This window comes from Chiloscyllium punctatum, chromosome 39, assembly GCF_047496795.1.
Source record: "Chiloscyllium punctatum isolate Juve2018m chromosome 39, sChiPun1.3, whole genome shotgun sequence".
Classification (NCBI taxonomy): Eukaryota; Metazoa; Chordata; class Chondrichthyes; order Orectolobiformes; family Hemiscylliidae; genus Chiloscyllium; species Chiloscyllium punctatum.
In genome coordinates this window covers 68,500,115-68,524,498 of record NC_092777.1, presented here as the reverse complement: position 1 = coordinate 68,524,498, position 24,384 = coordinate 68,500,115, and the positions used below count along the sequence as shown (strand labels likewise).

The following is a 24,384-nucleotide window of genomic DNA, read 5'->3' as shown; positions in this document are numbered from 1 at the left end:
CCATACTAAGTTACATCATCAGTGAGCCTCCAATGAAGCACTGGTATTAGTGACCCACTTTCTATTCATGTGTTTCAGTTTCCTTGGGATTATGATGTCAGTTCCTGTGGTGATGCCATTTCCTGTTCTTTTTCTCAGAGGGTGGTAAATGGGATCCAAGTTAATGTGTTTGTTCTGGTTAGAATGCCATGCTTCGAGGAATTCTTGTGCATGTCTCTGTTTGGCTTGCACATGGATCCATCCTAGGAGGCTGAGGGGTGACCTCAATGAGGATTATAAAATTATGAGGGGCATGGATAGGATAAATAGACAAAGTCTTTTCCCTGGGGTGGGGGAGTCCAGAACGAGAGGGCATAGGTTTAGGGTGAGAGGGGAAAGATATAAAAGTGACCTGAGGGGCAACTTTTTCACACAGAGGGTGGTACATGTATGGAATGAGCTGCCAGAGGATGTGGTGGAGGCTGGTACAATTACAACATTTAAGAGGCATTTGGATGGGTATATGAATAGGAAGGATTTGGAGAGATATGGGTCAGGTGCTGGCAGGTGAGACTAGATTGGGTTGGGATATCTGGTTGACATGGACAGGTTGGACCGAAGGGTCTGTTTCTGTGCTGTACATCTCTATGACTCTTTAACTCTAATTGTCTACTGCCATTCACAACTGGATGTGGCAGGACTGCAGAGCTTTGATCTGATCTATTGGTTGTGAGCTGGCTTAGTTCTGTCTATCACTTGCTGCTTATGCTGTTTGGCACATTGTCCTATCTGGTAGCTTCACCAGATTGACACCACCCTTCCCTCCATTTTCAGGTTTGTCTAGTGCTCCAACCTAGAGTACATTCTGTGTCCTTCTGCCAAATACTGTTCAACATAGAGGAGTACTGTTTCATCAGCTGAGGGAGGACAGTATGTGGTAGTCAGCAGGAGATTTCCTGGCCCATGTTGAACCTGAAGCCTCAAGTCTTCATGGGGTCTGCCGTCAACATTATGAACTCCCAAAGGAACTCTCTCCTGACTGTATCCCACTGTGCTGCCCCTGTGCTGGGCCTGTTCTGCCAGTGAGACAGGGCACATCCAGGGATGGTGATGGTGGTAATGGCCAGATTGGAAGGTAAGGAATGGCAGCAGCTCATCCTGTGAACGATGCTATGTGATAGACAATAAATAATAGACAATAGTTGCAGGAGTAGGCCATTCTGCCCTTCGAGCCTGCACCACCATTCAATATGATCATGGCTGATCATCCTTAATCAGTACCCTGTTCCTGCCTTATCTCCATAACCCTTGATTCCACTATCCTTGAGAGCTCTATCCAACTCTTTCTTAAATGAATCCAGAGACTGGGCCTCCACTGCCCTCTGGGGCAGAGCATTCCACACACCCACCACTCTCTGGGTGAAGAAGTTTCTCCTCATCTCTGTCCTAAATGGTCGACACTGTATTTTTAAGCTGTGTCCTCTGGTTCGGCACTCACCCATCAGCGGAAACATGTTTCCTGCCTCCAGAGTGTCCAATCCTTTAATAATCTTATATGTCTCAATCAGATCCCCTCTCAGTCTTCTAAACTCAAGGATATACAAGCCCAGTCGCTCCAGCCTTTCAGTGTAAGGTAATCCCGCCATTCCAAGAATTGACCTCGTGAACCTACGCTGCACTCCCTCAATAGCCAGAATGTCTTTCCTCAAATTTGGAGACCAGAACTGCACACAATACTCCAGGTGTGGTCTCACCAGGGCCCTGTACAGCTGCAGAAGAACCTCTTTGCTTCTATACTCAATCCCTCTTGTTATGAAGGCCAGCATGCTATTAGCCTTCTTCACTACCTGCTGTACCTGCATGCTTCCCTTCATTGACTGGTGTACAAGAACACCCAGATCTCTTTGTACTGCCCCTTTACCTAACTTGATTCCACTTAGGTAGTAATCTGCCTTCCTGTTCTTGCCACCAAAGTCGGTAACCATATATTTATCCATATTAAACTGCATCTGCCATGCATCTGACCACTCACCTAACTTGTTCAGGTCACCCTGTAATCTCCTAACGTCCTCCTCACATTTCACCCTGTCACCCAGCTTAGTATCATCAGCAAATTTGCTAATGTTATTGCTGATACCATCTTCTATATCATTAACATATTATATAAAGCTGCGGTCCCAGTACTGATCCTTGTGATACCCCACTGCCTGCCATTCTGAAATGGAGCTGTTTATCACTACTCTTTGTTTCCTATCAGCCAACCAACTTTCAATCCAAGTTAGTACTTTGCCCCCAATACCATGCACCCTAATTTTGCTCACTAACCTCCTATGTAGGATTTTATCAAAAGCTTTCTGAAAGTCCAGGTGCACTACATCTACTGGATTGCCCTCGTCCATCTTCAGAGTTACATCCTCAAAAGATTCCAGAAGATTAGTCAAGCATGATTTCCCCTTCATAAATCCATGCTGACTCTGACCTATCCTGTTACTACTATCCAGATGTGTCATAATTTCATCCTTTATAATAGACTCCAGCATCTTTCCCACCACTGAGGTCAGACTAACTGGTCTATAATTTCTCTCTCCCACCTTTCTTAAAAAGTGGTATAACATTAGCCACCCTCCAATCCTCAGGAACTGATCCCGAATCTATCGAACTTTGGAAAATAATCACAAATGCATCCACGATTTCTTGAGCCACCTCCTTCAGTACCCTGGGATGTAGACCATCAGGCCCTGGGGACTTATCAACCTTCAGACCTAACAGTCTCTCCAACACCAAATCCTGGCAAATATAAATTCCCTTCAGTTCAGGTCCTTCAGCCGCTGTTACCTCAAGGAGATTGCTTGTCTTCCCCAGTGAACACAGATCTGAAGTACCAATTCAACTCTTCTGCCATTTCTTTGTTCCCTGTAATATATTCCTCTGTTTCTGTCTTCAAGGGCCCAATTTTAGTCTTCACCATTTTTTTGCCTTGCACATACCTAAAAAAGCTTTTACTATCCTCCTTTATATTTTTGGCCAGTTTACCTTCGTACCTCATTTTTTCTTTGTGTATTTCCTTCTTAGTAATCCTCTGTTGTTCTTTAAAAGCTTCCCAGTCCTCCGTTTTCCCACTTATCTTTGCTATGTTATACTTCTTCTCTTGTAAAGTGAGCATCTCTCTGCACTCCAGACTCTTTGGTCCTACCTCTCATTTGCAACAAAATTAATTCTACAAGAACAAAAAGGAAATCCAGAAATTCCCAGGTTTCTCTCAATGATAAATTACTATTAGCCAGATACAAATGTTGTCTAAGTTCTGTCAAACATTCTCAGGAATGTTCACAACATGATCAGAGATACAAGATGCCGAACTGATTCAGAAAGTAGACACAGTTCAGTCATTCACTGACCACTAAATCTGCACGAGCTTCTGTAATGGGGCTGTGAACCCTCCCTCAGTGCTCCACTCAATGGTCCATCCCCAATACTCAGCAACAATGGCTCAAGACTGGGCACAATAAACACCCATATCCTAGAAGAATGGGCACAGCTTTTTAACCACATCCCCATCAGCTTTCCACAATCAGCATACTGCCACAAAATTGCCACCAGTTAGTCTTTCAATGACCCTTCCACACTCTGTTAAAAACCCCACTAACAGAATCACACTCCTACCTAGGAGTAGCCATCACAGGGCTAGAGGTGACAGCCTGGTTAAGAGACTGACTGAATTGCTTCAGTCCATGTAGCAGCACAGAACCATCCCACAAGAATACAAGGTGCCTCTACTATCCATGTGTCCAAGTGGCATAGCTGCCTCAAGAGTGTGGTATGGGCTTGCTCTCTGATGCACAAGACAATCAGCCCCAAGACAGAGGTTCAGTAGGAGCCTGAGTGAGGAAGAAGCCATCGAGAGCCAGTGCTCCCCAGTCCAAGGAGCTGGAGCTGAGGACAGGGAGCTGAGCAGGAAACTCTCTCGGGCAGGTGATTATGAGACACATGCTACAATTGCCAAAGCAACTTCTAAGAGCAGACTTCAATGATCTGTCTGGGAATGGACGGGAGTGAAAACCCTGACAGGACTGAACACAGGAATACTCCTATACACCCTGCTTTACACAGGAGGATACTACAGTCAGAGATCAGCATGTCTGGCAGATCTATCACTGTCAATGGAGAAGTCTTCAGAATCGACAGAAGATCAAAGGAGAGGAAAAAAACACCAAACGTTGAAACGCTCACTGAACCTGTCACTGCAAACACCCATAACATAATTAATTAGGCACAACCAGGTCAGGCTTGACACATAGCCAGAATGATCGGCAATCATATACAACTCTCTCAGCACCGACCCTCCGACAGTGCCCGCTCCCTCAGCACTGACCCTCCGACAGTACAGCACTCCCTCAGCACTGACCCTCCGACAGTGCGGCACTCCCTCAGCACTGACCCTCCGACAGTACCCACTCCCTCAGCACTGACCCTCCGACAGTACCCACTCCCTCAGCACTGACCCTCCGACAGTGCCCACTCCCTCAGCATCGACCCTCCGACAATGCGGCACTCCCTCAGCACTGACCCTCCGACAGTGCCCACTCCCTCAGCACTGACCCTCTGACAGTGCGGCACTCCCTCAGCACTGACCCTCCGACAGTGCCCACTCCCTCAGCACTGACCCTCCGACAGTGCCCACTCCCTCAGCACCGACCCTCCGACAGTGCGGCGCTCCCTCAGCACCGACCCTCCGACAGTGCGGCGCTCCCTCAGCACCGACCCTCCGACAGTGCGACGCTCCCTCAGCACCGACCCTCCGACAGTGCGACGCTCCCTCAGCACCGACCCTCCGACAGTGCGGCGCTCCCTCAGCACCGACCCTCCGACAGTGCGGCGCTCCCTCAGCACCGACCCTCCGACAGTGCGGCGCTCCCTCAGCACCGACCCTCCGACAGTGCGGCGCTCCCTCAGCACCGACCCTCCGACAGTGCGGCGCTCCCTCAGCACCGACCCTCCGACAGTGCGGCGCTCCCTCAGCACCGACCCTCCGACAGTGCGGCGCTCCCTCAGCACCGACCCTCCGACAGTGCGGCGCTCCCTCAGCACCGACCCTCCGACAGTGCGGCGCTCCCTCAGCACCGACCCTCCGACAGTGCGGCGCTCCCTCAGCACCGACCCTCCGACAGTGCGGCGCTCCCTCAGCACCGACCCTCCGACAGTGCGGCGCTCCCTCAGCACCGACCCTCCGACAGTGCGGCACTCCCCCAGCACCGACCCTCCGACAGTGCGGGGCTCCCTCAGCACTGACCCTCTGACAGTGCGGGGCTCCCTCAGCACTGACCCTCTGACAGTGCGGGGCTCCCTCAGCACTGACCCTCTGACAGTGCGGGGCTCCCTCAGCACTGACCCTCTGACAGTGCGGGGCTCCCTCAGCACTGACCCTCCGACAGTGCGGGGCTCCCTCAGCACTGACCCTCCGACAGTGCGGGGCTCCCTCAGCACTGACCCTCTGACAGTGCGGCGTTCCCTCAGCACTGACCCTCCGACAGTGCCCACTCCCTCAGCACTGACCCTCCGACAGTGCGGCACTCCCTCAGCACTGACCCTCTGACAGTGCGGCACTCCCTCAGCACTGACCCTCCGACAGTGCGGCACTCCCTCAGCACTGACCCTCCGACAGTGCGGCACTCCCTCAGCACTGACCCTCTGACAGTGCGGCACTCCCTCAGCACTGACCCTCTGACAGTGCGGCACTCCCTCAGCACTGACCCTCCGACAGTGCGGCGGTCCCTCAGCACTGACCCTCTGACAGTGCGGCGGTCCCTCAGCACTGACCCTCTGACAGTGCGGGGCTCCCTCAGCACGACCCTCCGACAGTGCGGGGCTCCCTCAGCACTGACCCTCCGACAGTGCGGGGCTCCCTCAGCACTGACCCTCCGACAGTGCGGCACTCCCTCAGCACTGACCCTCCGACAGTGCCCACTCCCTCAGCACTGACCCTCCAACAGTGCCCACTCCCTCAGCACCGACCCTCCGACAGGTTGGGCAGCACTGTGTGGGGTAGCACCTTGTGACAGAGAAAGAGTACTGTTTGAGATAGTTCCCTTTCAATGAGCCCTGTGGGAAATCCCTGTGGGCTAGCTGGGTCGGTGGTGAGTGAGTGCCCTGAGGGAGGGTAGTTTGAGTGAAGTGTGTGGTGTGGAGTTCTGGCGGGTGAGATTTGAATGCCCCTACCTGGTGGTTTGATGGATGGGAGGTGTGGACAGCACAAGGGATTGCAGGCTGGTCTGCACGATGAGCCCTTCCGAGAGGAGCAATGAGCAGGTCTGCACTTGTTCACTGTAAGAGGAAAGAGCATGTGAGACCGTCAACAGTCTGAGCTGTCAGTAACAGCAAGGTAACGGGGGCATGGGGGAGACAGGGATTGGGGAGCAGATGGGGACAGGGGAGGCGCGACAGGTACTGGGGGAGAGTGGGGGATGGGTGCTGATGAGGATAGGGGTGGAGTTGGCGACAGAAGGGGAGACGGGGACTGGGGAGTTGGGGATGGGGTGGTGGGGAGTTGGGGATGGGGTGGTGGGGAGTTGGGGATGGTGTCGGAGATGGGGTGAAGTGAGGATGGGGGTGGAGTCAGGGACGGTGGGCGGAGGGAGAGACAGGGAGTTGCTGGGGGGGGTGGGGTGGGGGAGGGGGTAGGGGAGTGAGACCCATGATTGGATTGTTCCATGAGTGATGACAGGTACTCAATGGCCTGAAGAATCTCAGTCTGAACTGTAAACGACAGCTGAAGGTGCTGGACCCTCATAAAGCAAGATTTTGGATTGCTGAGTGTGTTTTGATGGGAGTAGGGACAATACCGAGCTGTAGTCTTGTGAACATTCTGAATATAATTTCCACAGACTGCACAAAGCAGCCCCAGAAATCTTTGCAAATCAGAATGGTTTGAAAATATGAAATTCCAAAATAACTCCAAGAAATACTGAACTTCCAGCTGGATCACTGCAAACTGAAAACCCAATGACAAATGAAAGTCTGGGTTGTGGATAGTGTGTGAGAGTGGAGTGCTGGTGTTCCATACCATCCTTGGCTGTTAGAGATGGCAGCTTGCAGCTGCTCCTTGTCTTGGGCAGCTGTACCTCCACATTGGCCACCACCGAATCTGCCCACTGTTAGAGAAAGAATGGAGGTTAGCACCCAATCACTGCTGAGGGTGAGAAGCACCAACAACACTGTGTGTGATCACCAATGATCACACGGCTATCCCTTGAGAGACACTTTCAAATCAACTGCTCAGGCATGTACTGACGCAGCTCTGGAGCAGGTAGGTCTCCTGGTCCACAGCTAAGGACACTACCACTGCACATCAAGAGCCCATAATGTCAGAGACGAAGGCTGTCATCCCAATATATCAGGAGACATGGCCCCATTAGTCCACTGTGTAGGTAAGGGACAGTTTTAAAACAAACTCTGGATACACTAACACTGGCACTGGGTACACCAACACTGGGTACCCTGCTACTGGATACACTAACACTGGCACTGGGGACACTGGCATTGGGTACACTGACATTGGATACACTAACACTGGCACTGGATACACCAACACTGGGTACCCTGACATTGGAGACACCAACACTGGCACTGGGTACACCGACACTGGATACACTGGCATTGTATACACCAACACTGGCACTGGGTACACCAACACTGGCAAAGGGTACACCAACACTGGATACACTGGTATTGGATACACCAACACTGGCACTGCGTACATTGACACTGGGTACTCTGATATTGGATACACCAACACTGGCACTGGGTACACCGACAGTGAAGCCATAGGGGTAGAACTTCAAAACCATCACATTACTACCATACCCTAAGAGTTCAGAGAAACACAAGAGCAGATATACAGGCAAAGTTCGGTGAAATAAAACTAAAGGGTAGGGAGAGTGGGTGATTTCAACCTCCCCAGCATTAACTGGAGTAGTCATAGTGTGAAGGGTTTTAGAGGGAACGGAATTCTTAAACTGTACCCAGAAGAGATTTTGCAGCCAGTCTGTAGAAAGCTCGAGAAGAGAGGGGATGAACTGGGATTTCATCTTAGGCAGTGCAGCTGGCCGAGGGTTTGGAGTATCAAAGGGAAGCATTGTGCAGGCAGCGATCGTAACTCCATTAGTTTCCAGACTGTCCTGGGAAAGGACAGGAATGGGCCTGAAATCAAAATTCTCAATTAGGGGGAAGCTGGTTTTAATAAAATCAGATAGGAATTGGCCAGAATGGACTGGCAGCTGATACTTTCAGGTAAATGTGTCAGAAAACTGGGACCCATTTAAGGAGAAAATAGGAAGAGTCCAGGGTCAGCATGTTCCAATAATTAAAAAGGCAGGATCATCAAATCCTGTGAACCCTGGATATTGACGGATACATGGGTTGGAGAAAGACAAAAAGGAAGGCTTCTGGCAGATAACAAGACTCAAAACAGCAGAGGCCCGAGAGAAGTTCAGAATGTGTGAGGGGAAACTTAGACAGGAAATTAGAGGAGCAAAATGGGCGATGAAAGAATAATGGCAGGTAAAATAAAAGGAAGTCCTTTGTTATTTTACAATTAAATTAAGGGGGATATACGATAACTAGGAAACTTAAGGAGCACAGTGGGAATTTGCATATGGAGCCAGCAAACCTACAGGTTGTTCTGGTATAACACGGCGTTTCTTCAACACGGCGTTTCTTCAACACGGCGTTTCTTTCACATGAATTGGCTCTAACACAATTGATAAATTGTGGATGCTGTTTGGATAATGCAATCTTTCTACTAAAAAGGTTTAGCGATTTTCCACAGTGTGAGGTCAGAGGAACACAACTGTTGTGTTATAGCAGGACGACCTGTACAGAATTGGGGGTGGTAGGAAACACAGGATGATGGCCAATGGTGTGGGATGTGACTGAAAATGTGTCCGGTCGGGTTCTACAGGGATCTGTCTTGCTGTTTGTGGTTTATATAACCAATTCAGACTTGAACACTGAAGGGTTGATCAGTAAGAAGACAGTATGAAAAAGTGGTGGGTTGGTAAATAATGAAGAGGTGGATAGCCTTAGAGTACAAGATGATAAAGACAGGCTGATCAGTGGCAAATGGAATACAATCTGGAAAAGAGAGAGATAATGCACTTGGGAATGACAAGCAAAGTAAGGGCGGGGGGGGGTGGGGGGTGGGGGGGGTAGGACCCTGAGAAGAATGAGGACTCAGAGGGACCTTGGTGTGCATATCCCCTGTCCCTGAAAGGAATAGGGCAGGTAGAGACAGTGGTTAAGGAGACATATGATACGTTTGCCTTTATCAGCCAAAGCAGAGAATTTAGGAGCAGGGAAATGATGTTGGAGCTACATCAACAGTTGGTTAGGCCACAGCTAGATTAATTTGCATAGTTCTGGAATCCACATTGTAGGAGGGATGAGATTCAACTGGAGCAGGGACAGAGCTGATTTGCCGGGATATTGCATGGAATGAGAGCTTCAGTTATGAAAAGAAATTGGCTAAAATGGGAAGCAAAAACAGAAAGTGCTGGAAAACCTCTGCAGATTTGGCAATATCTGTGGAGGTAAAGCAGAGTTATGTTACAGGTCCAGTGACCAATCTTCAGACTTCAGAGACAATGACAGATGGGTAAAATTATGAGGGGAATTAACAGGGTGGATCGGAAAAAACCTTCCCTCTTGATGGATGGATCAAATGGACCAGGGGCACAGATTGAAGGTAAGAGGCAGGAGGTTTAAAGGGGCCATGAGGAAAAACATTGGAACTCACTGCCTGTAAGGGTGGGGGAGACAGAAACCCTCATTACATTGAAGGAGGATTTAGGTCTGCAATTGTGGGCCGGGTGATGGAAAAGGGGGTTAGAACAGTTAGGTGGTTGGTTTTGACCCAGCACAGACAATGGGTTGAAGAGCCTTTTTCTGTGCTGTAGACCTCCATAACACACCACTCTCCTGATCCAGAGGCTGGATTAGTGGGGCTAGAAAAGCACCACAGTTCAAGCAGCATCCGAGGAGCAGGAAAATCGACGTTTTGGGCAAAAGTCCTTCATCAGGATCCAGACGACACAACCTCATCCAGAGGACACAGCCCCTTCCAGAGGACACAGCCCCACCCAGTGGATCCCTGATCCAGAGGACATGCCCCCCATCTCGAGGATACCCCTTCCCCCTCCCCCCGTCCATCTCTGGCCAAACCTTGTTGGGGTGCTCCTCATCCAGCAGCATGCTCAGGTGATGATCATATCCCTTCAGGCCCCGGCGATGGTAACCAGATGTCAGGGTATGGCTCCCACCACAGCTCCGGGCATTTGGTGGGAAGTTCTCAATCAGATCAGAAATCCGTTCTCTGAGAAAAAGGGAACAGGTGACAGACAGAGTCCGACAGAATGACTCCCAGAACAAGTCTCCCAAAACACTTGCAATGGCGCTTCCACCCTCCAAACTGACCACCCACCAAACTGACCACCCACCAAACTGACCATCTCCAAACTGGCCACCCACCAAACTGGCCACCCACCAAACTGACCAACCTCCAAACTGACCACCCTCCGACTCTCATCCATCACAATAACTCAGCGAGTGTTCAATCACTGACACCGTCTCTCACCACAGCAACGTCTTCATGGCATTTTCCAACATGACCCAATCTTCACTCTGTGCAGAAGGTGGTGATCTGAGCACATCGAATTCAGCCGGCATTCCTGCTGTCAGCTGTCCACTGTCCCGTCCACAAAGTGTATCCCCAGATCTTTCATTATCAATCTTATGTTTAAAACCTCCCATTCCCTGTTCACACTTCCCATCACAGAGTGCAAACACTGACCTAGAGCAGGCCTCCCCTCCCCGTTCCCCCATCACTGCTTCAGTACAAACCTGCATTCCCCTCACCCTACCACTCAGACTCAATTAACCATAAACTGAACCCCCACCTTAACCATCTCCAACTGGGGTGGCAATGCCACTGGGCTAGTAATCCAGAACCCCAAGCTGATGTTCTGGGCATGTGGGCTCGAATCCCACTAATGGCTGAGGGAGAAATTAGAATTTAATAAATAATCCAGAATTCAAACCTGGCCCTAATGGAGTTTACTATCAGTTGTACAAATATATGGTTCAAACCCAACATGCCTGCCTGGTCTGACCTATAGCTGACATTAGACCCACAACAATGTGGTTGATTCTTAATGCACCCTGAAATGGCCAAGCAAATTGTCCAGTTTAAGGGGTGATTAGGGATGGACAGTAACTCCTGTCCCAGCCAATTACTCACATCCCACACACAAAAAAAAACTTCCTGGAATCTCTTCCCTTTTCTGAAATGAATGGCCAAGCCAAATATTGCTCTCAGTCTGAACTCTCCCTCAACTCACCCAAAATGGAGTATAACAATCCTCTTTGAGTGTGACATGATGAATTATCTCTCTTTGACCTCTTGGTATCCAGTGACCCAGCAATCATTCTTTACCTCTCCAGCAGCTTAACCCTGTTACCATTGCAGCTTCCCAAATCTATTCTCAGGTCCCCTACCCACCTTCTTCCCTCCTCCATCTCCCTCTCTTTCCCCCACCTCACCTCTTTCTCTCTGTCCCTCTGTCCTCCACCTCCCCCCACTCCCCACTTCCTCCTCAATGCCTGTGGTATCATCGATTTGGTAAATATTCATCCTGGATGATTCCATCTAATGGAAGATCAAAACGATCTTGGATTCTTGCCAGAAACTCCCTTCTCCAGTTCCTTCCCTGACCACTGTCTTATGCAGAATCCTGAGCTCCCTTTCCATTCCTGTAGCTTGTCCATCACTGAAATGACCTCTACCTTGAGCATTAATCACCTGCCATCATCCAGAATTCCCTTAAATCGCCTCATTTCCTACAATCTCAAAACTTACAGGCCTCCTCATCTCTCCAGAAAGCCAGATATTCACCAGAATATATCCATCTGGAACCCCAAATGGTACCAGGTACCTCTGTAACCCCAGAGCCCCGGATTCACAGATCCCCATGTCCCTCAGAGGGCCCAGGGATTAAAGTTAGATTGAGTACTCTCTCTGGAATCTTTCCTAGGATCATAGAATCCCTACAGTGTGGAATACGATCTTAACCTAAATCTGGCTACGTTTCCTTCAGGACCAGAAATCTTATTAACACAAAATATAATGGGTCTGTGTCTATATCTTGACTGTTGTACTCAGCAAACACATGGTGCGGGTTTCTCAAAGATTTCTTCATCCAACCTTTATCAGGCGTTGGTTGTCTTGTTGGGAACTTATGACAATGATTGAGTTTCTGGAGAGAAACAGAGGTCAGTCCTCAAAATCCCAGTTTTGCCAGGGCTCCTTGATTCCTTACTCGGTCAAATGTGGCCTTGATGTCAAGAGCTGTCTCTCTCCCCACCCCTCGGGAATTCAGCTCCTTTGCCCATGTTTGAACCAAGGCTGTAATGAGGTCAGGAGCTGAGTGACCCTGGCAAACCCCAAACTGGGTGTTACTGAGCAGGTTATTGCTGAGCAGGTGCTGCTTGATAGCCCTGTTGATAACCCCTTCCATCACTTTACTGATGATGGAGAGTAGACTGATGGGGTGGGAACTGGCCAGGTTGGATTTGTCCTGCTTTTGATATAAAGGATATACCTGGGTACAATGCTGTGAGTATGACTATGTCAGGTGGTTGCTTGATTAATGAGGAGCTCTCACAATTTTAGCAGAAGGCCCCAGATGTTGGTCAGGCGGATTTTGTAGAGTTGATAATTTCTGGTGCCCAGGTTGATGCCAAGTGGTCTACCTGTTTTTAGTGGTTTGAAAGAAGCATGCAGCTCAGAATCAACATTTTGCTGTGGGTCTGGAGTCACATGTAGGTTAGACCAGGTAAGGACAGCAGCTTCCTTCCCTAGGGGACATTGATTTCATTGTCATCATTACACTTGTAATTCAAGATGGTTTGAATTTCAATGCAAACCCCACCTGCCATGGTGCAGTTCAAACCCATGTCCCCACAGCATTGTTTGGGAGCCTCTGAATGATTGATTGAATGACAGCACCTCTCTGCTTTTACATGCCATGAACATCAACTAGCCACAAAAGACATGACCCACTATCACAAATGTCCTTATATATGGATGAGGAAGGACACTTATTTGACTAAGACAACACATCCATCTAAGGACAAGCCAGAGACATGCACGAGAATTCCTAGAAGCATGGCAATCCAAACAGAACTCTATCAACAAACATATTGACTTGGGTCCCATTTACCACCCTCTGAGAAAAAGAACAGGAAATGACATCACCAACCCAAGGAAACTTAAATATCTAAATAGAAAGTGGGCTACACCACCAGTGCTTCATCTGGAGGCTCACTGAAGATGTCACCTAGTACGGTGATGAAACATCTGAAAACGAACCTTCCGGTTCAGCGAGCAAACCTACATCTAGAACCTCAACCTGAGCTACAAATCTTCTCAAAATTCGCTAAAGACATATTCCGTCAAAGCTTTTCATCTTACAGTTGTCAGGGATTTCACAAGAATTCAACTTCAAAAAGAAGAAAAACATTTTGTTTGCATGGGAACAGAGTATAGATTGGTTAGCAAATTGACTCTGATTGTTAGAGGAGTTACCATGGGGAATGGTCCCTCTACTGGTGATTGACAGTTAACTGCCATACTTTGTTTAGATTTCAAATCAGACGGGTCGACTCTGGTCGGAGCATTGACCTGAGAACTGAATCAAGTAACAGCCAAGTTAAAACCAGTGCAGTAACCTGAGATGGTTTCTTATGAAGTATGTTCCCAGCACAGGAGATGGAGCATATGTGCAGACCACCCATGATCCTGTGCATTGGGCCAAAGGCAGAAGACCAGCTCTAAAGTCCTCAACAAAGTGTTTAACTGAGAATGAGACCATCGCAGAAAGCACTTACCCCATTTTCACCAGTACTTTCACCAGACTGCTCTACTGTGCTGAAGCCTTGCTTGTTAGAAGGTGCTCTTTGGGAACACTCTCAAAACATATCAGTTACTTATACTCTAGGCTCTAAACAAACAGTTCATGAAGTTTAAATTCATAGTGATTTTGCCCATTTGTTTCTGACAATAAGGAGAGGGAAGCAGGTGATTAGATGATGATAGTGTAACTATTTCACAGTGGAAGTGATTTGAAAACATCGTGATTATTTGCAGAGAATTACTAAGCCTTGAGCCAGTTTTGTGTAGGTATCTGCTGGGCTCTCCCTCCCACTAACACAGCCTCTTCATTCACAGCTAATTCATTGAACATTACCAGATCTAGAGTAGAATCCCTGGCTGTCTCTAAAATGTACTCTTGAAAGACATTTTCCTGAAAACATTCTAAGAATTAATTTTCCAGGCTACCTTTTCCAATGTAACCATGGCTATTGCAGTTTCCTGCCCCTTTTACTCTGATCTAGACTGTACCTACTGTTAATGGGCTTAGAAGGTGTTTCTACTAGTCACCTTTTATATTTCCTATCTCTTACCTGCACCCAAAACTGATACTAGTTGTCACTCTGAAGTAAATGCTATCTCTCCCTAATACCTAACTTTCAGAGCTACCCACCATCTTTTCCTAGCTTCTGATCTTTCAAACTGTTAAATATCCTTCAATATTTAGTTCTGAGGCTTTGTTATCATATCTCTGTAGTGGCTCAACATATTTATTTATAAAAAGAGAACTGCAGATGCTGGAAATCAGAAACAAAAACAGAAATTGCTGGAAAAACTCAGCAGGACAGACAGCATCTGTAGAGAGAAAGCAGAGTCAATATTTTGGGTCCAAAGTTAAAATCACACAACACCAGGTTATAGTCCAACAGGTTTATTTGGAAGCACTAACTGTCAGAGCGCCGCTCCTTCATCAGGTGGTTGTGGAGAATAAGATTGTAAGACACAGAATTTACAGCAAAGGTTTACAGTGTGATGTAACTGAAATGACGTATTGAAAAAGACCTGGATTGTTTGTTAGGTCTCTCATCTTTCAGAATCACCATGTAGGTTTCAGTTCTTTCATATGTAAATCACAAAACTTTTTTAAAAGTTACAGAAGCTACAGCAATAAAAGAATGGACACTACAGAACAATCACCAGACAGGAGTGTTCCCTCCCTGTCGGCGAACACTTCAGCGGTCCAGGACATTCGACCTCGGACCTTCAGGTGACCAACCTCCAAGGCGGACTTCAGGACAGGCAGCAATGAATAGTGTCCGAGCAGAGGCTGATAGCCAAGTTCAGTCCCCATTGGGATGGCCTCAATCGGGACCTTGGGTTCATATCACACTCCAGGTGACCCCATTGCACTATACACACACACAGACACTCATACACACGCATACTCAGACCCTCTCTCATACACTCACACATACACTCCCACACACACCCTCTCACAGACCTAAACCCCTTTACACTCACCCACATGCACACACCTTCTCACAGACACTCATAGCCTTCCTCCCTCCCACCCACACACACATATATATAGAAGTTTGTGGGGTGAATTTGTACTTGCAGAATTATGTTGTACTTTTCTCAAAAACTACATGAATCCACGTAAGATTCTGTAAATCCGTTTTTTAGATTAGAATCAGTATGACCATTGTAGCACAGACAGCCTCACACAGGGGAGCTCACACCTTCAATACCTTATCTGGGCCGACATGACACCAATTGTTAAAGTGCATTCGAGAATGTAACTATTAAAAAACGTTTTGTGATTTACATATTAAAGAATTGATGCCAACCTGGTCATTCTAAAAGCTGAGAGAACTAACAAACAATTTGGGTCTTTTTCAATACATAATTTCAGTTACATCATACTGGAAAGTTTTGCTATAAATTCTGTGTCTTACAATCTTATTCTCCACAATCACCCAATGAAGGAGCAGCACAGCAAAAGCTAGTGCTTCCAAATAAGGACTGTAACCTGGTGTTGTGTGATTTTTAAACTTTGTATACCCTAGTCCAACACCAGCGTCTCCAAATTATTTTGGGTCCAGTGATCCTTCTTTACAACTGGTTATAGCTAGGAAAAGGTTGGTATACACAGGTATACTGAAGATGCAGGGGAGGCAGGGGGAGGAATAAATGAGAGGTGAAGATGGAACCCAGAGAGAAAGGAAACCAGTGGATAGATAAAGGAATGGGTAAAGGTGATGTGCCCTCACACTCAGTCACACTCCAATTATTATTACCCAAATTATCACCCTGGTCTTTATCTCACTGCTTTCCTTTGATAGGCCATATCCTTTCTTACTCGTTCCCTTCCCTTTACTGTTTCAGTTGAAGACCTTCCCAAGGTCCTTATTATACGTTTGTTGAGTCACTGTTCCCCACACGGTTCACGTGGGCCTACTGTTAATGGGGAATGATAACAGCTGACAATGAGCCAATATGATGACAAGGCCTGGGGTGTAGGGCTTGGGGTAAGGACATGGGAGAAGGTGCTCAGAGGTGAGAGGGGAAAGATATAAGAGAGACCTAAGGGGCAACGTTTTCACACAGAGGGTGGTACTTGTATGGAATGAGCTGCCAGAGGAAGTGGAGGAGGCTGGTACAATTGCAACATCTGGATGGGTATATGAATAAGAAGGGGCAGATATGGGCCAAGTGCTGGAAAATGGGACTAGAATTATTTAGGATATCTGATCGGCATGAACGAGTTGGACTGAGGGGTCTGTTTCCGTGTTGAACAAAGTCTATTTATTAAAATCTGGGCTAGCACTTTTTCCATTTTGTTACAAACACTGGGTTACAAATACCTCACCCAAAATTCTATCTACATCTTGTTTTGCAAGTTGGCCTCAGCAGTTGATGTGCCCTCACACTCAGTCACACTCCAATTATTATTACCCAAATTATCACCCTGGTCTTTATCTCACTGCTTTCCTTTGATAGGCCATATCCTTTCTTACTCGTTCCCTTCCCTTTACTGTTTCAGTTGAAGACCTTCCCAAGGTCCTTATTATACGTTTGTTGAGTCACTGTTCCCCACACGGTTCACGTGGGCCTACTGTTAATGATACAGCTCTCTCTTTCCCCAGCTCTGGTACCAACATCCCATGTCCTAAAACCTATTCCTCCCCCATCAACATGTGAGCCATGCATTTACCTGACATATCCTCCTCCAATTTGCGAATGGCTCAGGTAATAATCTGGGGGGGGGGCAGGGGGGGGAAGGGGGTTTGCTTTTTAATTGAACTCCTAGCTACCAATAACCTTGAAACAGATCCTGTCTTTGTTGTTCATATGGACCATGAGCAGTGAATGCTCCCCGCCCTGCTGCCAGTCACTCTCTCTGCAGCTGTGAATGGAAGTTCCTAACCTCTGACCCTGGCCAGTACACACAGCTGACCTTGACTCTCTCCCTCAGCTTCAGAGAACATTGTCTCACCCCTCCGTACTGATCCTACTGCCACAATATTCCTGTTAACTGCTTTCACTCAAATAGCTACATGTGTCATGGTCAGTTTGTTTACCACACCCCCTTACCCTGGCAGGTCCTGCTCTGGTCCACATGAGCTGCAAGGACCTTGAGTCACTTGGATAACTAAGGGCTGACGCTCCTGACCTTCTCACCTTCTTCACTCACACTCACAGCCACGTCTCTGACCAGGAGCTAAACTAGACTCCACTAATCAAACAAGCATGACCATCTGGCTGAAGGAAACCATCTCCCTCCCTGAGGGGTCAGCAGTGACAGTGACCAGGCTGAGGTGTGGGAGTGGCCAGGCCGGGTTTGAGTGACCAGGCTGTGTGTGGGAGTGACCAGGTCAGGGTATGGGAGTGACCAGGCTGGGGTGAGTGACCAGGCTGGAGTGGGAGTGACTAGGCCAGGTGTGGATGACCCAGACTGGGTGTGGGAGTGACCAGGCTGGAGTGAGAGTGACCAGGCCAGGTGTGGATGACCCAGACTGGGTGTGAGTGACTAGGCCGGGTGTGGGAGTGACCAGGCTGGAGTGAGAGTGACCAGGCCGGGTGTGGATGACCCAGACCGGGTGTGAGTGACTAGGCCGGGTGTGGGAGTGACCAGGCTGGAGTGGCAGTGATCAGGCCGGGTGTGGATGACCCAGACTGGGTGTGAGTGACTAGGCCGGGTATGGGAGTGACCAGGCTGGAGTGGGAGTGACCAGGCTGGGTGTGGATGACCCAGACTGGGTGTGAGTGACTAGGCCGGGTGTGGGAGTGACCAGGCTGGAGTGGGAGTGACCAGGCTGGGTGTGGATGACCCAGACTGGGTGTGGATGACCCAGACTGGGTGTGAGTGTGCCTGTGACTCTGGTACATCTGTAGATATGACGGTTTATTTGCGCAGTAATGGTGGGGACCACAGTCACTCTATAATCCAGTGCGTCTGTGTCTCCATGTCCTTGTCCACACCATCTTCTTCACATTAGTGTGACCCTCCCTTACACTATTCCCCATCTCTTCTCATACTCACGATTTGGTGAGACTCTCATACATTTTGCGAGGAGCTGGTCTTGCTATTGGACAGCCTATATGAAGTAGGGGCCTTAGAAATGGACTCACTGCCTTGATTGATCCCTTAAAGTGGCTCTGTACACTCGCTATCTGTCTACACAGGCTGAGGTGCAGGTGCTGCATGTTGCTGATGTTCTGATCATGTTGGGCGTGGGACTGCACTCTGTGAACAGGGAAACATGGCATTTACATTGCTACAAAATTCTAAACCACAAAGAGATCGAGACTGAGTGGAACAGTTGTGCCAGTGTCCTTCTGATGTCACAGCCATGTCACACAGCTCCCATTCCATGGTAGCTTTATTTTTAATTCACTGCCCCATCCCTAGTTGCCCAAGAGGAGGTGGTGATGAGCTGCCTTCATAAACCAATGCAGCCCCTCAGCTACAAAGTCATGGAGTCATGTGGCTGTAAAGTGTGGACCAGTTGGTAGTCTGATCTGGGAGGTTAAATGTTTCCTCGCAGTTTTCTAAACTGCATTCACATGATCGAAGGCAGTGAGCTCCGAGGTCAGCCCAACACGGACAGTTCATACATTTATGCAAAACTCCGATTAAATTACAGCCCTGATCTGGCTAATTAGTGGTTAATGCTGAAGATCTCAGTAGAATCTAACTGGTTGCTGAGTTCAGCAACCTCCTGTCTGCCTGGAGCCTACAGTTTTACGGTCACTTGCTCACAGACTGACCAGCACTGGACCGAGACATTGCAGCCTGTGACATTCCGAATCTCTGTCAAAGTCACATGATGCCATCTGTTGATGGTAAGGTGTGGGCCTGGTCACTCACACCAATCAGATTCCAGCAAGTCGGGACTAGATTGGGTTGGGAGATCTGGTCGGCATAGACGGGTTGGACCGAAGGGTCTATTTCTATCTCTATGGCTGTATGACTCTATAAACAACCAGGAAGATACGGAATGTCATGGGGAAGTGGGGGGGGGAATACACTGAATACACTGGGAAGGAGCTGCCACTGACTTACCCCCGACTCCTCCATCTTGAATGGTCAACATCGTGCCAGTGAGACCGAGGGTAACCGTGAACAGGGTAGGTCGGTATCGGAAATGAGATTCCATCCCTGCAGGGAACAGAAAACAATGAGAACCTTCACCAGCAGGAAACAGACTTTTCAGCCCATTCAATCTGCTGTCCAATTCAGTACAATGGGGGCTCAACCTGGATTTCAACTCCAATTTCCCCCAATATAACCCCCAAATCTGCTGATTCTCTCAGATATACAATCTCTGTCTGTCTGCCTAAAACATATTCCTCAACAAGAATTCACAACTCTCTGGGCTCGAGAACTCAAAGATTGACAAGCTTCAAGTGAATACATTTCTCTTTGTCTCTGCCCTAAACAATTGGTCTTTGCCTGCGTTTTGGATTCTCCTACCAAAAAAATACAATCTATCATCTCACTGGTGTCAAACCATAGAATGCTGACAGTGCAGACAGAGGTTATTCAGCCCATCGTGTCTGCACTAACCCTCTGAATGAACCTGACTGCCATCGTCCTGCCTTTTCTGTAACGTTACACACGGTGTTGATTTAAACAATCATCCCATGCCCCTTTGCATTGTTTCAGTTGAACCTGCGTCCGTCACATCTCCAAGCAGAGCATTCCAAACCTGAACCACTCACTGGGGGAGACAGCTCTGTCTACCGTCACACCAGTTCCTTGTAAAAATTATCTTAGATTAGGGTCCACTCTCTCGCAATCTTTGTGTGAGAGGGAACATGTCTCTCTATGTGATCTGGACAGCCCCTTGTTATGTTTAAAACAATCGGCTCAGCGCTCAGCTTCCCCCTCCCTCCAAGGAAACACTCCCTATGTCTACAGTCTGTTCTCATCATGGGTCAATCTCATCCACTCAGTCATCACTCTCTCCAATTCATTCACATTCCCACTGGAGTCTGGTTCCCAACCCTGTACACAGCTGATCAGCTCAGCCCAAAATGACATCTAACACAATTACCTCAATCCTACCATACTGTCAGAGGGTCAGTGCTGAGGGAGTGGGCACTGTCGGAAGGTCAGTGCTGAGGGAGCGCCGCACTGTCGGAGGGTCGGTGCTGAGGGAGCGCCGCACTGTCGGAGGGTTGGTGCTGAGGGAGCGCCGCACTGTCGGAGGGTCGGTGCTGAGGGAGCGCCGGACTGTCGGAGGGTCAGTGCTGAGGGAGCGCCGGACTGTCGGAGGGTCAGTGCTGAGGGAGCGCCGCACTGTCGGAGGGTCAGTGCTGAGGGAGTGCCGCACTGTCGGAGGGTCAATGCTGAGGGAGCGCCGCACTGTCGGAGGGTCAATGCTGAGGGAGTGCCGCACTGTCAGAGGGTCAGTGCTGAGGGAGTGGGCACTGTCAGAGGGTCAGTGCTGAGGGAGCACCGCACTGTCGGAGGGTCAGTGCTGAGGGAGCGCCGCACTGTCGGAGGGTCAGTGCTGAGGGAGTGCCGCACTGTCGGAGGGTCAGTGCTGAAGGAGTGCCGCACTGTCGGAGGGTCAGTGCTGAGGGAGCGCCGCACTGTCGGAGGGTCGGTGCTGAGGGAGTGCCGCACTGTCGGAGGGTCAGTGCTGAGGGAGTGCCGCACTGTCGGAGGGTCAGTGCTGTGGGAGTGCCGCACTGTCGGAGGGTCGGTGCTGAGGGAGTGGGCACTGTCGGAGGGTCGGTGCTGAGGGAGTGCCGCACTGTCGGAGGGTCAATGCTGAGGGAGTGGGCACTGTCGGAGGGTCAGTGCTGAGGGAGTGTTCACTGTCGGAGGAGTATTATTTGAGTGCTGGTTTAATTCAGATCCCTCTCCTTCCTGAGGTGCTGATAAAGGATCCAATGGCAGTGTTTTGAAAAGGGCTGATGGATCTCTTCCACAATCATCATGAAGAGGAACAAAGTTTTTAAACATTAAATATGTTGTTTATTACAGCCATTTGGTGTGAAGTGTTTGTCACCTTTCAGAAACACAGTATTAACTCAGCTTCACGAGAGTATTTCACTGGTTTTGGTTGTGCTTTGGGATATCCTTTGGTTATGAAATTAGATTTGATTAGATTAGATTACTTGCAGTTTGGAAACAGACCCTTCGGCCCAACAAGTCCACACCGCCCCGCCGAAGCGCAACCCACCCAAACCCCTACATTTACCCCTTACCTAACACTACAGGCAATTTAGCATGGCCAATTCACCTGCCCTGCACATCTTTGGACTGTGGGAGGAAACCGGAACACCCGGAGGAAACCCACACAGACACGGGGAGAATGTGCAAACTCCACACAGACAGTCGCCTGAGGTGGGAATTGAACCAGGGTCTGTGGCGCTGTGAGGCAGCAGTGCTAACCACTGAGCCACTGTGCCGTCCGTATTGACCGTTAAAGTTCACATTCTTTTTGTTTTTTTCTGAAATGCCTGTTAAAATTCCATACTGACATACATTGACTCTAAAATTCCCATCTTCCTGAAACAATGTGCCTGATTGAGCTGATGTGTGGAGCTCCACTTGGGATTCATTCCCCACAGCCGTGCCCCCAGTAGCTGAGAAACTGTTACTTACGGGCCAGAGGGCATTTTCACATCCAGCGGCCGATCACAGGACAGGCAGTGGAAATGGTTGATGAGCTGTCTGTCAAAGGAACAGGCTGTTACTGACACATCGTTGCATTCTGCTCCAAACACTGAAGCAGCAAACTGGTACATTTCCAACTCCTGACAAAAGATCACAGTCCTAAAGGGGCAACCCTCCTCCTGCACAGATTACTCTCTGGCCTGCTAGATATTTGCCGCACTGTTTTAATCAGTTAGACCATTAACCTGACTCACAGAGTAATACAGATCAATACAAGGTTAAGGAATATCAGATACCAAATCTGGTGATGACATTGACATCAGGAAAGAATTGTAATCTCCATGATGAATATTCAAGTGCAGCTGTGTTACAATGGGGAACGATGGGAAATGTTGAAGCTCAGAAGGCAAAAGGACTGAGAGACGTACTTCAGCTACTGAAACCCTGACAAACGTGAAGGTGGAGGGAATGGGACTGTCAAATATTACAACTGATGTTTTGTACAATGGGTATACTCAATACAGTATACTGTGTACAAGAGGGATTCTGAAGGCAGTATAAAGACTACGTATTATATAGATGATGCCCAACATTATATAAATGTACAATATAAAAGCAAACCGAATGAGTAAAGATTAGGAACTGGTCTTGATCCTTTGGAACAAATGCAAGAAAGAAAGAGAAATCTGTCAAATTAAACCAATGAATATAATCACTCGCTGTGTGATTATCCTCCAAAACAAAATACCCATAAAGTTAATGTTTGGGGGTCCGAGAGGAGGGACATACTCTGTCTAGATTTATATAGAGGGTTTTGATTTTGTTATTTTAAAATTTTAGTTCTACATATAAATTCTCATCTTCACTAAAAGTAGAGGTATCTGCTTCTTGTATTTACTTGATTGGCTTTCACTGGAGCCTCTATTAAACTAAAATTGGGATTTTGTCGGGTTACCTTGCAATATGTAATTCTCCCAATTAATATAAAAAGGTATAAAGGTAGCTTCCAGTTCTGCTGTTCACAAACTGGCTTTCTGGAGTCGACCATCTGTGAGTTTTCTTTATGGATGGGACATGGGTTCTGGTTGTGTTTCAGTGTTTGCAATAATCACTGTAACAATGATGTCACCGAATGGGGCTGGGGGAGGGAGGAATTCTCATTCACTCACTTCCTTAGTCCTGCAGCTCCATCCTCCTCCAAACATTTATGTTTCTGCAGCTGCTTCCGAATTGATTTCCATCTATTTTCCAACTGCTTCTTCAATGGATCCAGCTCAACACGGTTAAGCTGAAAGAGACAAAGAAGGTTCAGAAACCATAAACTAGCAGCTAAAATGGAAAAACCAGCAGCTATTACAGAAAAATCAACAGCTATTACGAGACCAAGTAGCTGTTACTAAAAAGTGACTACAAAATCCAGCAGTGATTGCAAGCTCACTTATTTTATAAATCATTGCACACCAGAGCAATAAACCCGCTGACCAACGGGAAAACATTAGGAAACAGTCTGAGGATTGTGGGACATTACCTTGCAATCCATTTCTGTGGTGAGCTGTTCAAGAATACTGCCCCAGTCCTTCTCCTGCAAACAGATCTTGTTCAGAATTCCCTGAATCATCTTGTTGATCTGGTCTGTTACAGCATCAAATTGTGCGCGGCTGATATTCTGACAGGGAAAGTGATTTGCATTAGTTGCTTTGTCCCACACACCCACCCCTCCCTCGCCCTACCCATTGCCCCTAAATCCATCCGCAACTCTTCACAGCTGCAGTCATAAGCATCTGGACTGCGCCCCCAATCTCTCACTGTGACCCATTTGGGGGGAATTGGCTGATACATGAGCCCCACTCTTACTGTCTCAGAAAAAACATTTAATACAATCAAATTCGCAAATTTAGCTGCCTAATAGCCTCTAACAAAAATACTGACCAGATTTATGTTCTTAACAAGAAAGCATTTTTTATCACATGGAAATCAATATATGAATCCTCAATGTGTAACTCCACTAACTTAAACTCTGCCCCCTTCTTAAATTGCCACCTCAGACAGATAGACACAGACCGACAAACACAGATATTACGGATGAAGAGAAAGAAAATTAATGGAGTACCGATCAATAACACCACTTCACAGAATACAATGAGGTATCGCTGTCGTTTCTTCTCAGTCCCTCTGATCTCTGATTTAATACTCAAGTTCTTTCAGTCCATTGCTAAAAGCACAATAGGGTGAGTAATTCATTAATTGGTCAGGTTTTCCGTCACTGGTTAGAGGAAACAGCTCATACCAAACGGTGAGGACAGAAAAGGTTGGCTGGTTTTCAGTGGCACTGATTTGATGGGCTGAA

General features: G+C 48.0%; 1 protein-coding gene across 3 annotated transcripts in view; it reads right to left on the bottom strand.

Moving 5' to 3' along the window:
• The window catches only part of LOC140464178 (glutamine-rich protein 2-like), a 114,374-nt gene that overhangs the window by 1,468 nt on the left and 88,522 nt on the right, over positions 1-24,384 (bottom strand). For all 3 annotated transcript variants that reach the window (XM_072559009.1, XM_072559011.1, XM_072559012.1), the window contains 7 exons: positions 23,566-23,703; positions 23,207-23,325; positions 22,026-22,094; positions 19,470-19,565; positions 10,195-10,345; positions 7,040-7,127; positions 6,196-6,300 (listed from right to left, as the gene is read on the bottom strand). In XM_072559009.1, the coding sequence (XP_072415110.1) occupies positions 6,196-6,300; positions 7,040-7,127; positions 10,195-10,345; positions 19,470-19,565; positions 22,026-22,094; positions 23,207-23,325; positions 23,566-23,703 (766 nt within the window). The remainder of the gene's footprint in view (positions 1-6,195; positions 6,301-7,039; positions 7,128-10,194; positions 10,346-19,469; positions 19,566-22,025; positions 22,095-23,206; positions 23,326-23,565; positions 23,704-24,384) is intronic.